The following is a 15,120-nucleotide window of genomic DNA, read 5'->3' on the forward strand; positions in this document are numbered from 1 at the left end:
ATTATAGTACGATAAAAGAGCTAGTTCCTTCCAGAAGAAAGTCGCAAACTCACCTCGGTGAAAGTGCGAAGTATATTTTCGGAATGTCAAAGAGAATCAGCTCTTGTGCAATGTGTTCACACCAGATGACCTCCCCACAAAGGTGTAACTTGTCTAGTTGGCGGAAATCAGCGGCCAACATTGTTGTTAGTCTTCCTGTTCCACAATTTTCATCAGACAGCAGGAAATCCACAACCAGTTTAGGTTTGAAAAGGTTCGAATTGGCATAAAGGTATATTTCTACTGGTTCCAGAACTATGATACAAAAACCAGCCCCTGTTTTCTAGACGACAGTGTCCTGTGCCAATTGAGTCTACATTCAATCCGAGACAGTTGGTCTTTTTTAGGTTCATTGCACTTTTTCGCAAGTTTTAGGTCCCTTGAGGTTATTAGATTATTTTTGATTTTACTTTATGTTTATACTTTGTATACTGATACTTTATGTTTTGTTTCTTACGTATCCGAGTAAGATTTTTAGCGACTATGCGTGCACTGCATCTATCGTTTTACTCGTATTGGCTATCGTATTAAAACTGTTTGCAAATTTAAAGAAAGAATGAACCCATTTATATGAATTATAACTGCTTCAGGCCGCTATTTCAAATGACGGATGAAACACATGGTGGTTAGATTGAGCAAACGCTTTCGCGAGAGATCTCTTTATCAACACACGATGAAAAAATATCCACGTGCTTTCACTTACGTGCAGCTTATAATCAAGCTACCTCAGTCTAGCTCTAATTCATACTAAAACACCAGTGCGTTCAAAACTTTCAACCATTCCCTTTCTTTTAGGTTGCTGTACTCTTAACATTGTCAGCTTACGTACCAAGACAAAAGTGACTCGTCTTAGTTCTTTGTAAGGCTAGATTGCTTTTGTCTTATAATAGCTTAGTGGATAACGTATCTGCCCGCTAATCTTAGGTCTAGATTCGAATCAGGACATAGACACACTTTATTTCACGCTGGGAGCCAGCCATCTCATGGTGCCTAACGGCGAAACATAGGAGCTTAAAGGCTTCAGATACACAGTGGTTCTCAAAGTGGAAAAGGCCTGTAGCGAAGTGAAAGCTATAGACATTTGTACGTCTCGTATAGCTTAGCCATCATCAGATAAAACCTAGTGAAGAAGAAAAAAGTAAGTGTAGCGTGGACCGAGTGGAAAATCTCTTTAGAGATTGAGATGATCTAGGAAAAGGTGCATTATACGATTGACTGACGGAACAGCTCAGAATAACACGAACCTTGCGATGCTACGGAACAGCAGAGGGCACGTGCTGGAAAGATGCGTGGGCTCTGATACTTGAAGGGGGGTTGTCGTGTGAAATATTCGCGCTCTTATTTTGTTCTCTCTATTTGCTTATCGATAGTAATGCGTTCGCAATGTAAACGGGAGAGAAGTTCCGTCGAAAGCCACCGTGATTATGTTGAACTATAACGATTCATGTGCATCAATTCGACTCGTGGCCCTGCTTTAATATGTTGATTTCACCAATTGGTCTTACAGTCAATGCACGTCTGAGAATTGATCTGAAGTTAGCATAACTTTCCACGGTTCTTACTGCTATAATATTTCCATATCATTACGAATATACTATTTACGAAGTGGCAATCTTGCCTTGACTACCATTCATTCTTTATCCTTCCATTCTAGTCGATTTATCGTGGACCAATCGAACCATGCTTTATTGCCGGATAACGAACGGCGGAACAAATCAAATATGGGATTAGATTGATTTTATATAGCAAATAATATAATCGTACGACTATACCAATATGGCGCAACACTAACTACTGCTCAAACATTACAGGCACGAACTTGATCTATAGACTCAATGACTGCGTCCATCATCCCAGTTGTGTGCGCGTCAATAACCATTATGTAGTTGCTGATTGCGTCTTTGTTTAGCGTTCCATAACTGGCGACTTTACTACACATGCAGTGAAACACAATAGACAATCTGCGAATCCCAAGGCCTCATTTCTTCTATGTTGACAAACTGTATAAGGACTTCAATGTCAAATCAAGGTCGCAAGAGATCAAACCCGTCCAATCTAGGCATATATAGAACATCGATAGAGAAAACACTGGATATCTCGTGGGCAGGGCAAGGCGGCTAGGTATAGTACGACTATGAACTTTTTTTTTTTCAATCAAATTAAACTTAGCTCAAACGTCACCTAGCTCGTCTAGAAGTCGTTTCTTAGATTATGAAGACCGGAATTATATATGGCTGAACATAATGATTTTCAAAAACAACCTTTAGATCTTTTACACACGATGTCCAAACGCCTACGCTCAGCTGGAGTTCAATTGAATCGTCGAGAGCTTTCCTGTGTTAACATACTGTCTTGCAAATGCATCCCAATTTAAACACGAGGGGATGAGACCTCCGTGATATGTACAGTTTGTAAGCCGCCATTTGTGACAGGTTGTCCATTATGATAACTAAAATCCGCTGCCACACAATCTATGTAACGCTGAAGTAGTAACATAAGTGCTCATCAAGTATGTATGATTTTCATAGATTTAGCGATTCCGGTACTCAGGCTCTCCAATAATCAAACCTAATGGTGGTTGTCATTGTTTTTCATTCGCGATACGCATCCTACGTACGTTCACATAGGTGTAAATGTAGTGTAATTTTCCACGAGACGGAGAATAGGAGATACCTTCGTTCTATGCCTCTTCATCAAACGCGTAACTTCTTAACGCCTTCTCCGGCTGTCCCTCTCATGTGGTTCGATTGCCGTCGCCTTTTTAGCATTTCCAGGTTCTTTATTTAATCATACGTATCGTGCAACATATATTTGTCCAAAACTGTATACGTGGGAATCGTCGGCATTATAGAAACTATCAGGCTTTTTAACAAGTGGTCGAAAACTACTCGTCTCCGATCTTTCTGCTTCTAACTTGTACACGCCTGTTGTACCGATTCGCTTGAAATACGTTACATTTTTTCAGCTTTAAGGCAGCTTCTTTTATTCTTTTGGTTTTGTTCATTGCTGTTGTTATTATAACTGAGATAATAGGGCACCGTTATACGTTCAGCAAAAAAAAAACAAGCAAAGTACCATGTAGGCGTAATTGAGACATAATGCACTTTGTGTTGATAAACGTAACTCAAAGATGTGCTCGTAGCTTCATAGAACCATTCATAGTTCTCGTCCGATAAAAGAAAGCCTAGCTTTTACCAAATTGCTATTGGCTAGCTTTATGAATGATCTTAATATTTAGTTACGGGAGCACTCTATCTTTTAGATAGACGGATCAATGTCTGAAATGAGCTAGCATTTCCACACGATCCTCTATTAGCTTGTAAGGGTTTAGTACTAAGACAATGAAGTCAGTCAACTAAATCAGCGTTCTCTTTCTTCGACCTAAAGAATACCTTGAGCCTTATTTGTGCATTGGTATTTAGTCGTTGGTATATCAAAGACTCCTCTATAGGCCAGACTCTATTTTATCTACCAAGCAAAGAGATCTTTTTAGATTCTTATTCGAAGTCATATGCGTGTCTTTCTACAACAGCGAAAGTATGATTGTTTAGTAATGTAATGTTATTAATTCTCGCGGCCATTTGGAGAGATCTCTAGTATGCAGTGTAACGAAATCCCATATCAATGAGTTAAATTTGCGCCGTGTGCTATTAGACCGATTGTATTGCCATAGCCAGCTGACTATTACGATATTGGCTTGACAGTATACTCTGTAACTGTTTTAATGTTTCTACGAAGTGAACCAATAACCCTGTTAGCGTCGCGAGTTATTGCTAAGTATATTTTTTTTACTATAAGGCAGCATATCTAACTGATAACAAACAATGCTGAGGAAACCCGAGCGTGTTTATACGTGTTTTGTAGAGGAAACTGGAACTGTGCAGGTGGGAATAAGTAAGCTCGTCAAACCCCGCAGCACATTTTGGGGCTATTGCTGCTTCTGTTCTTCATTTAAGAATATGGCGTCACTTAAAAAGAATAACCATTAGTGATGCCATCGTTTTGCACAGCGGCATGGAAGCTGAAAGACGGATATGAGGCCAACGCTTAGTTGTTTTTATATTTTGCCTCGTCTACACAATCCCAAACGCTTCACAGGTGCCAATAACGGCCTTACCGATAGGGAAGCTCCTCCTCATTTCCTTCGTGACCTGCATAACCGTGGTTTCCCGTTCTGCCTCTCCGCCTTTTGCTAGGTTTTCCAACGGTCCGCAATGTACATTTTACCATAACTCGAAGACGACTTGCCATCTGCAACAATAGACAGGAGTTTCCCGCAGACATTAGCACCCTTCGACTAAAGTAAACGCTATTCGAAGTAAAAAACAATATACTAGCCTATATCTTTATACTTGCGTACGCGGAAAAAGTATTACATTTAAGTGGATAGTTTTGTCATCGTTCCTAACAACCTATACCGCCTTAACAGCATCACACATATCTCTGGTGATTATTAATAGCGGATTACAGCCCTGGATGATAGTCACGTACTGGCTAGCACTGGTTTTCATTCCGAATGAGAAAACTTATGTCTTTAGGCAATGGACCTGAAAAGCATAGCAACTACCACTATTACCAGATTCAGGATTGTCTGGAGGCAATTCCTAGGTTCGATCTTGCGTATAAGCCGACTTTGGTGAACGGTTCTACGGAATGCCTTTGGTAAAGCCAACTACCGATCGAACTAGGTGGTTTTATGAATCACCTCGAAGCCATCTGGTCGGAGAAGAAAAACTGTAAACCGTGGCAGTGGTGTAGTTTACTGTAGCTTTATGTTGGAAGAAGTTGGGGCTAGAGTTTGAAAATTAACCTCATGCAGCCAAGCTCAGGTACACGCGGGATAAAAAAAATCTGCCTACATAATTTCTACAGATGCGACCCCGTTCCGTGGTCCTGATCGAAACTGCGGCGCTCTAAAGTGAGAACAACAAAAGGCAAGATCATTGCTTACACGAAATTTAATTTTTGATTCCTTCGAGGTTAACTTGGATATCGTGTAGGCTAAATGGTGAATGTAAAAGTCATAACTGGACATGTCCATGCATCATGTATAATAGCAACAGACATTTTGATTTTACCTTCAAAAACAAAATGTATAGTTATTTTCTCTTCCTTTTTAAATTCTGAATTTCAATAATTTAAGTTTTTTTTCAAGAAAACATAGTGTAGGTATACTTGAAAAAATGTTAAACATTTGTCGGCGAGAATACACAAGTATATCATATTTATCTGATCTACGTATTAGATTGTGCATGATCTAGGGTTTTACTAAAGAAGAATTTTCGTCTCTAAAAGTTATCTTAACGAAAGAACACCCTTAGAGCTACTATTATGGAACAGCACTAGCGCAGTTTCCGAGTTCCAGTATTATAAATAATGCACTCCGCTTTAGTATCATTCTTGTACACTTACTCTGTTTTCGTCGCAATTGCAAATAACGCGGAACTTACACTTAACGTACTAATATCTTGGGTAATTGCCTATGTGGGGAAAGTATAACTTACGGGCGCAAAAGTTTCAGTCACTCCAAATAACAGCTGAAGTAGCCAGGTAGAATTACAAGAGCACAATTATGGTTTCCTCAAATGTGCTAAAAGCATTCTCAAGTTGTCGATATTTGGCAACTAAGCAGTATGTAAACATAATCCATAATTTGTCGTTCATTTCTTCTATAATATATTTAAGTAGCAGTTAAGAACCGCAAGGGGGATTGTATTAAAAGCTAAAAAGTGTATCTTTGTTATGTATAGGGAAGGATAAAAATAGGCTTACAGATGGAGAGGGAGGAATGTCTACAAGTTTGAAAAAACATAATTTTAGTACGGAGCGTATAACTTTACCGTTGCAATAATTGCGGCTTCAACTGACGTTTGGTTAACAATAAACCTTTTTCGATGCTACGCTGATGTTTGATAATCCTTGACCTGTGGTTCTCTCCATCATAAGGCTACATTTGCACCGTTATGTACCCAGCTTGCTCTGATATAATACGGAGGGTCATATTAACATTTTCGATTTCATTTTCAGCCGCTGCGATGTCTCATCATATACGGATATGTCCAAATGATCAACCCCGATCGCTATCAAGAGGTCAAACTTTACCGAGAAGATGACGCTGGTGCAATTGGTGAGTAACAGAAGACGATTTTCTGTTTTTTTTGTCACTGTAGATAATTTGAGCACTCGTCTCTGAAAGCAGGTAACTCTGCCCTCGGCTTACGAGCTGCAAGCATTTTTGCAAGCACATGGTTAAAAAAATATCCGTTTTTTTTCGAGTGCATGAGATTTGGTCTGGCTTACTATATCATTTTGCGTATGTGTTTAGGTATGGCCAAAGTAAAACATGTTTCGATTGAAACACTTTCCCCCTTTTCTTGGGAACTGCCTCATATGTTCTATTCAGGAAATACCATAAGTAAATTTACTAAAACCTCGTATATAATAAATAACACTCAAGACTGTCAATAAATTTTTACTAGCAAATTATCAACTAAATCTAGACAGCATTTATTGGTATTATAACCCGTACCGGCGTCAACCGCTACGCCAGTGTACTCGATGTATTTATTCATTAATTTTTTGATAATGGGAAAAAAGGTCTAGTACACTGTTGCCTTGGTGAAGAAGTTTCGTTACAAAAAAAGTCCTAAGTTTAAGTGAAAGAAGCATGAAGCAAGACAGATCCAGAAATGGAAGTGAAAGATTGTCGAATGAGCTATTTGTAACAAAAGTAAGCATTGTAAAGTATTATATATTGGCACTTCTTATTGCTACCCATATACGCATTGCCACGCTAAACGCGCATATATGATGGATACGAATACCTGTTCTGCTTATTCCGATAATGCTGGGTCTTGAATTACATTGATGGCTCAGATACACTTTGCCAACCAATACAGACGGGGCTTCTACAGTACAATACAAGGAAACATTTTAGCACATTATTGACTGCCTCGACCTGTTTAGGAAGCCCTAAGCTTACCGTTTGACCATGTACAACTATTTTGAATTTTACATGCAGTACTGCCGACGAGCATTATTTTACAAAGCGGGCGACCGGTACCAATAAAAATATATCTCCACGTCCGATTTAAGACCTAGCTCATCTCATATGCTGTTAAATTTAAAAAGCAAATGCGTTACAACTAAACGATCGCAGGGACACAACCGTACCAACTGCTGATGCATCATTATGACTCTGATCGGCATCATTTAAGATGCTTTTCCATCATAGTCGACAATGTAGAAAAGACTTCAGTAGTGATTTTCGATCGCACCTTAAGCTCCTGAAAAATTTAACGCAGCCCGCTCACTATTTCAAAACGGGTGCACCTCGAATTACTCCCTTAAAATGACGAGTCATTAGCACAATTGGCAGTTGTATCGCCCGGACAAAAGCACTCTCGACTTTCTCATGCTAATCAATTGGAGATTAAGATTTAAGCCATTTGCAAGAACCCTTGTCCAGTGAGTCTTGTGTCTGCTGTATTCTCTAGGCCCATGGTTTGATGCGACTATCAATGTATAGCAGTTCTTGCGCATCGCTCTTCCCTAGACTACTCATTGATTGAACTGTAGGAGTAAATGTTCGCCTTGATATGCTATGATTGAGCGATTGCAGCTGGAGCGGACAACTGGGACGTTTCTAAAGAGAAATTTAACAAACGTTTCTACCCAAAGGGAGTCAGCCTACCCATTCTTCTGAGGCATGAAGACCAGGTAGGGGACGTTCGAAGGCCAAGCTAACTCTTTGGGACAAGCTCATGACTCTATGGTGTTGCTACACAATATAAAAAGAACAGCCAAGTTCATTCTCTTTGTAACTTCATTGCGGCAACTAATCCGTCTTCGTATAACGCCCAGGCCGCCCGATGGTATGCATTGAAGGACCGTGACAAGAGCCAGCCGATTTTAAGTGGGCCATGGCTGTCCAACATAGTCCCACGAGTTTTCGCACCGGCGCGGTAGGTTATCAGCGTCAAAAACGATACTACTTCCACCCGCTTGTGTATACAGCAGTCGAACACAAGGCCACATCGTTTCCGTATTATAGCTTGTAAAAAAAAAAAAAAGGCGCCCTACCTTATTATTACCCCATGACGGCCAAAAAAGGCAATTGACATTTCCGGAGTCGTCGAAGTAACTAATCGCGACCATCGAGTTACCGAAATCTGCGGTTCAGGTGGATAGGATCCTGCATCCCTCATAAGCACCTTCGTGATTCCGTATAACGCGACCATCGCGTCGGAGGTCTCCGATGCGCTCTTCCATCCATTAAGAGAATTGCTCGGGTTGCATACGCTGGAGTTGATTCAGGCAATAGCATCTGGCGAGGCTGCTATGCCAGGATTCAGGCATTTATTGGTGAAGCCGGGAAGTTACCCATAGGGCACCCGGTAAATTATTCCGATAGCCTCCTCTGTATGCATACCCGCGGTGACCAATTTGCGTTGCAAAGAGAGTACAAAAAATGGTTGATGATAACATGATCAAGCCCTCGTCTATTCCGTGACCTTACCTGGTCGTCCTCATGAAGAAGACGACCTGATTTTGCATAAACGGCAGGCAAGTTAACTTCGGTCACAAAGAGAGACGTCTTCCACTTTCACGCTCTCGACGTGTTAAGGAAGACCAAGGTGTTGGGCAGGTTCCCTTGGCTCCTGGTTATACCCTAAAAACCGCATGTTATACCCTAAACGGTAGACACCTATTTAAGCAGATGCGTTTCAAGTTAGCCAACGCTTGGGTGACATCTCAGTGGTTGATGAACCGGGTATTAAGTAAGTTACAATATCAGATTAATGCACTTAGCCTGAGGCTAGAAAAGCGTCTGTACCATTTCTGAGAATACTTTCCTGTTCTCAGTGCCATCGATATACATCTCAAGGCGCTGAAGTGTTCGTTCGCTATGCGAGAGATTGTAAACTTCGAACATAATATTTTCCCGCTGGGAATCTTTTCTGATCCACAAAAGGTTGCGGGCATACACGTCACAAAGCCACCTATAACTCTGCGTTAATTATAAAGTTTTCTGGGGCTAATATTTCACTACTGCTGGTTCATACGGGGCTTTATCGAAGTCGCAAAACTGCCGCACCGTTTGTTAAAAACGAAAGTCCCTGTCGCATGGACTACGTTTCATCGTAGAAAATTTCTTGTTTTGAAGGGCGCCTTGGCAAGTGACCCTATTTTACAACAGCTATAGAAAGACTTGCAGATCAAAATAGAGACCGCATGAGCGGTTCCGTCATGGAGGTGGTGTTCGCTCAATTTTAAGATAAGGTGGAATGCGTGATAGCCTATACGAGTAAGCGTCTCTCCGTACAAAAGGCGAAATAACATTCGTCGGAAACGAACTTTTTACCTGTTATTTAGATAGTAAAAAATTCCACCAATACCTGTATCTACGTTCGTGATGGCGACCATCTGCAACAAGTTAAAATACCTGCAAAGCAAGAACAGTGGCCCCTGGAACTGTTGGAATATGACTTTAACTTATGGTACCAGAACGGCGAAACAAATCATATCTCGCCTACATGGGATAGCACTTCGAAGAGGGGTTGTAGGTGACGGTATTGGCCCTGGATCGTTTGTAATACATTAGACGGCGAGTCCGTGTTAAGCTCCGCTAGTGACCATGCTTTAGTCAAGTAGCCGTCTTGCCGTTAAAACGTGAAAGGGCCAATCGACTTATGCTAAGGGGAGCCACCTTGTATTATTCCAGGCCACATACAATAGTTGCTTTCTGGCATCAAAGACCTCCAGGCTTAACAAAGACTGCTTACCAGTTTACGTCTCGTTACTTCCTGAAGCGGGGCATCTGGGCGAAGATACGGGAGCACGTCCGCGTCAGCGGGAAAAATCGAGCCACAAGCGTCATCTGTCCCAGACGCTTGTGGAGCTTACGATACACTCTTTTACAAAGATAAACTTAGATTTTATGGGGCTGCTGTGCATGCCCGAAAAGGCACTGCCGTTTGCGCTGGTCAGTATATTGTACCCGCTTTATTCATTTTTTTTTCTGGCCCGCTAGGGAACAACCCGATCCGCGGCAAAGGCGCTCTTCGCCTTTCAGAACCGGTATGGGCTTCTAAACGCGGTCGTCACGGGTAATGCGAGCTTTTTCGGGGCCCGCGCCTGCGGTACTATGTCACATACCCAGCATTCGCCACGTCAGGTCCATTGTAGCCCACCCGCAAATGGGCTAGTGGCACAGTCACGGAGCGTACCTCCATACCTCTGGTGAAGTCGCTTGGCTCCTCCGCCCTAGGGGTGCTCTTGAAGGGCGTTCTTACTGTGAATTCTACGGACAGCAAGGCTCTAGGGGCAACAACTACTTTTATCATTTCTCGAATTATTGCACAGGTTTGAGGCCTGTTGCCAGAAGAGTTGCACTCAGTCTAAGAGCGCAGGCGTTCGGTACCCAAGCTACGAAAAGAGGTCCATGCTTAACTTCGCCATCGAAGGCGAGGTGCCGAAAAAGCAACCCCGTCCTCTGCTTCTTACATACCAGCATCTTCACACGTCACAGAAGTTGCTTCCCACATTTAAGTCAGAGTGGAGTATCGAGAAGAGAATCGCGCGGTACAAGTATCGCCTAAGCAGCCATAGCAGCGACGTGTCGCAAATCTACGGGATACCCGAAATCACTGGCCGTGACCATGGTAGCGTTGACGATCGAGAAGGACGTGTGTAATTACAACATGTGTCCAGTTCCGACCGACTATGAGTATATATAGTACCCACTTGTCGAATCTTGGTATGTATATATATACATGTAGAAGATGGATAATAAAAATAAAAGCGAATTATTCGCGGGAAGCGATCGTTACGCACGATGACTATTGAATTCGCTAGACGGTTCAATGAGCCTGCGGAGAATGTGGTGAATGTCATGTAATTTTAAAAATAGTGCTAAATATCCATTCGTTTCACAACGCATATAATTATACAGGATAGACTGAAAAACTAATGAGTAATATTTTTACTAGATGATTGTACAATAATGCATTACCTAGTCGATTTGAGATATTGTGAAGATAGGAAAGAACCCGAAGAGTTCCTGGCTTGCTACTGCTCTTAGTATAGCAGATGTTTATTCCCTTCAAAGGTTGGATTCTTGCCTTAGGGCAGAAAGAATTCAAGTGCTTCCTGGTGTTATCTTCAGGACTTCGTGTCCTAAATCTAATGAAAGACAACTAGTTATACTGTCCAATATACTTATGCACTTCGAGAAAATGTGCGGCTACGTTATCCACTTCTCGTCTGATTTTCGCTGACACCGGAAACGAAAATGAGGGTTTTGATGAAATTTATTCCCCTCAATCACAATGGTCACCCTGCGCCTATACACGTCCGCTAACTATAAAAGCGAGTCTAAAATGTGAGCTCATTCTCGGCGTCTCGAAGCTCATACCTAATTTCATTGGGTAAGTTAAATACAGATCACTTTGTTGATCAACATACGTAGTGTAGGATATTTTCCATCGAAAAAAGTGGCCGAACAATTTTTACGTGTTTCGAAAATACATACAAAATAAGGTGTTATTAAAAGACGCATCAGTTGCCTTTCAAAATAACCAGCTTCCGCTGTTCAGTGTAATCTAGAATATTTATCTAGGGTAACAGCTCAAACTAAGCTAAGATACGCTTAATTCAACGGTTGTCTCATTAGGGTTGATTGAGCTGTTTGATATGTTGACTACTGAAAGGTTTCAAAGCAGGTACATTCTGTTTTCAAAAATTTACGGAACGACCTATTTTCAATGCTAACCATAACCAGTTCAATCTTTCAATTTTTGCGTTAGGAAGTGATTGGCAATCTGTCTTGTGATAATTATGCCGGTATTCAGTCAGCTTTCATGGAAATTGATACAGAGAAACAGTTCATTCGCATAGAAAATAACGAGACATGGGCCTACAATTGAACTCTGTGGAATTGTACGTGTGTTACTAGTTGGTCATTTGAGACCATATTGCCAATTAATGCATGCGTACAGGTGCTAGGCCAAATAAAATTCGAAATATTCGCATTTTTGGCAAGAAAAAGTAGGATATTATTTCTGAAAATATCCAGCGTTTTTCCAGCATCAACGAAGGCTATAGAAAGCCAGATTAGAGGAGCGCGAGCAAAAAAAACATATATCGAAGTTTGGCACATATTTCATAGTTCGGCACAGAAATGAGTCACAGTGATGGGTCCAGAGTTTGTGGGGCGGTTTCAAATTTAAATAACGAGATAACTTGAGATGCTAAAAAACAAAAGCTGAAGAGATAAGTTAAGCAATTAAATGTTAGTTAGAACATTTCACATAGGCCAACAAATTAACAAATCAGATTCTATTTTCATACAGAGTGACATCACAATTTTTTTGATAACGGGTGATATATTGAATGAAAGGCAAAAAGGACGACGCATGTAGCGATGGTGAATCTAGCTTTGCGGCTAATTCCGTTAAGTCATTATAGCCTCTGAATGTAAGGTACAGTATTTTGCAGACAGATCCTTTGAATACGATCATAGAATCTGTTGACTATAATGATCATCGCAAGCCATTATAACATTATCTATCCTTTTGTAGAGTGACATCGGTTTTTATCCATTATGTTTACGCAGTTGATCGGTTTTATCAGGGGCACATCTTACTAACCTATCCAAATATGTCTAAGCTCTGCCGGGAAAGTTTCAGGTGTGTATTATTTGCACGAATGAAATTTTTCACTGAAAAAACAGGATTAATTGCTGACGTCACATCTGTAGACTCGTATAGTAGTAACTAATTAACAAAGAGGAGTTTACTCAAATATTGATTATAATTATTTTCACTGAAAATGTTCTTTTTTTCGGGTTAGCTTTAGAAGTGGTTACCGGAAAATTGATCCCTATAAGCGCAAAATGATTGCCAAGGTGAGCTTGAGCATAGGCGCGCCGAGCGATAAAAGTACGTGATCTGCGTATGTTTTCATACCTACTTCGTTATTCCATCTATCAAAAGCAATGGGCCATTGAAGTGGTGGCATAATGGGTAATATGGAAATTTCTCATCTGCATCTTGTAAAATCATATTCGTGTCGTCAAAGATAATCGTGCGTATGCGTTGAGTTGATCGTTACATCAAGAAATTAAGTCAACGTGCAACTGTTTTAACGAGTGCCAAAGTCAGTTCCTACAACGGTAGATTCAGGAGATCGTCACCTCGAGCAGCACTTCTACAACCTGTACACGCTCCTCAGGGGACGAAGAGTATTCAGAAGAATACACTTCAAATGATTCGTGGACACAGAGACGCCGCGTCGCCGGCGCGCACAGAGCGAGTGACTGCCTAGAGTTGACTCTCTTAGATTGTAACAGCAGCAATATCAGAATTTTTCAAGGAAGTTTCCGAAATGCATGTCGACGTGTAACATGGCTTCTGTCGGTATTTGTTCAGATTTGCCCTTTGCTCTAACGTCACAGAGATTAATATGGAATACATTGATAGATGTATATATATTTAAATCGCAGATCAGTTTAATATCAGATACACAAAATCTGTGTTACAACGCGAACGGAGTGCATTTGCCTAAAAAGGTGTCCTTTTTATCTGCATCAACAGCAGGTAGAACTATGTTTTTCTGTAAAAGGACTATCCTTTTGAAACTTGGTGGTTAATTCGGCATAGGAGTACTAGTAACTTACAGATTAGACAGCAAAAATACATTCATTAACTTGGTTGTAACCTATTAATGAACATCCGGCTACTTCACTAGTTCTAAGCCAAGATTTAGAACTACACATCACATTTGACTGTAGGGCATGTGCTGAAGCTAAACTTTCAAGAAACCTCGCATCTAAAGGTTCCTGTGGCCAGGAATACCGTCTATGTGTCTTTTATATGCAGCATATCACAGAAACAGTGTGATATGGATTTACATATAGGTTGCTGTTTTGTTCGCCGTGGCTGTCATGGTATTGCCCGCAATCAAAAATACCCCTTTTTTCTGTGCTTGGTATGCCCCTATTCCTTCCATACGGTCGCTGTCGTCTTTGCTCAATGTCGTATGTTTACTTTCATCATGGACGCCTCTCAGCTGTCGCCTACAGCCGCTGTCCAATTCTTCTTGGGCTATGTTCTATCTTATGTACGTGCGGATGTGTTTGAGGCTTCGATGAACCTAAGCTCTACCGTCGCGACGGAAGACCCTGCAACAAATACATAACTACAGATATTACAGTTCTTCCAATGTCAGGCGTGGCAGCGCTATAGCTATCTTTCGCATGACGAAAAGTTTTATGTCGGAAGCCAAGTGCTACAATGCAGTCCGCTTTAACTTGACCGTGTTGATATCGTCTACATTGTATTAAAATTCGCTTGTATATGACGGATACCCTTTAGCTGTACACCGTGATTATACTCAATATAATCTGGCTCATTTCTACGTCCGCAATGCGCGTTTCTGTTTCGTGATCAATTTTTTAGCCTATTCTTGCATATTTCATTGGAATAACACAAGCGAATTCTTCGAAGGTTATTCCTCCTGAAGGACTCCTACTGGCAGTAGGTTATTCTTCTTCCTTCTCACGTTCAATTCGGGGTCATTTGTGTACTGAAGTGCTGCCGAACATCCGGAGGATGGACGGCTGTAGACGCTGCAATCTATCGACGCGAGAAATGGTTTTAAATTCGCTGTAAATGTAGATTTTTTTAATCGATTCGAGAATAGTAACAAAGCTAGCTATATTTGCGTCCACTAAGTTCCTTAAAACTAGTTCGGAATCTTTCTAAAGGGCTTAATACTTTTTCAGTGCGCCGGTACTGCTGTCGCTAGTATATTAAAAACTAGGCTATTGGAACCCCTAGTCTCATCAGTTCTCTACCCGCTTTAGGTAACAGTGCGAATTTTGGCCAGTAAAAAACTTCACTAGCGTGGTCAGCGCATACAGCTGCACCTAGTTGACAGAGCACCCGTTCCTTGAATCCTTCCGTGAGCTGTTAAGTTGAAGATATCGTATAGTCAGTCGAACAAAGAATAAGTAGTTGACTGTTGAACAATAGTGACCCTCTTCACCACGATACATAAGTTAACACACTGATTAAATGC

The 15,120-nt window shown here is 41.1% G+C and overlaps 1 protein-coding gene across 1 annotated transcript in view; it reads left to right on the forward strand.

Moving 5' to 3' along the window:
- Positions 1-6,077: 6,077 nt before the first annotated feature.
- LOC111261878 (uncharacterized) overlaps positions 6,078-15,120 on the forward strand; it is a 40,370-nt gene continuing 31,327 nt past the window's right edge. Inside the window, exon 1 of the mRNA XM_022835715.2 lies at positions 6,078-6,166. Coding sequence (XP_022691450.1) covers positions 6,103-6,166 — 64 coding nt within the window. The 5' untranslated portion in view covers positions 6,078-6,102. The remainder of the gene's footprint in view (positions 6,167-15,120) is intronic.

This window comes from Varroa jacobsoni, unplaced genomic scaffold (assembly GCF_002532875.2).
Source record: "Varroa jacobsoni isolate VJ856 unplaced genomic scaffold, vjacob_1.0 scaffold_606, whole genome shotgun sequence".
NCBI lineage: Eukaryota > Metazoa > Arthropoda > Arachnida > Mesostigmata > Varroidae > Varroa > Varroa jacobsoni.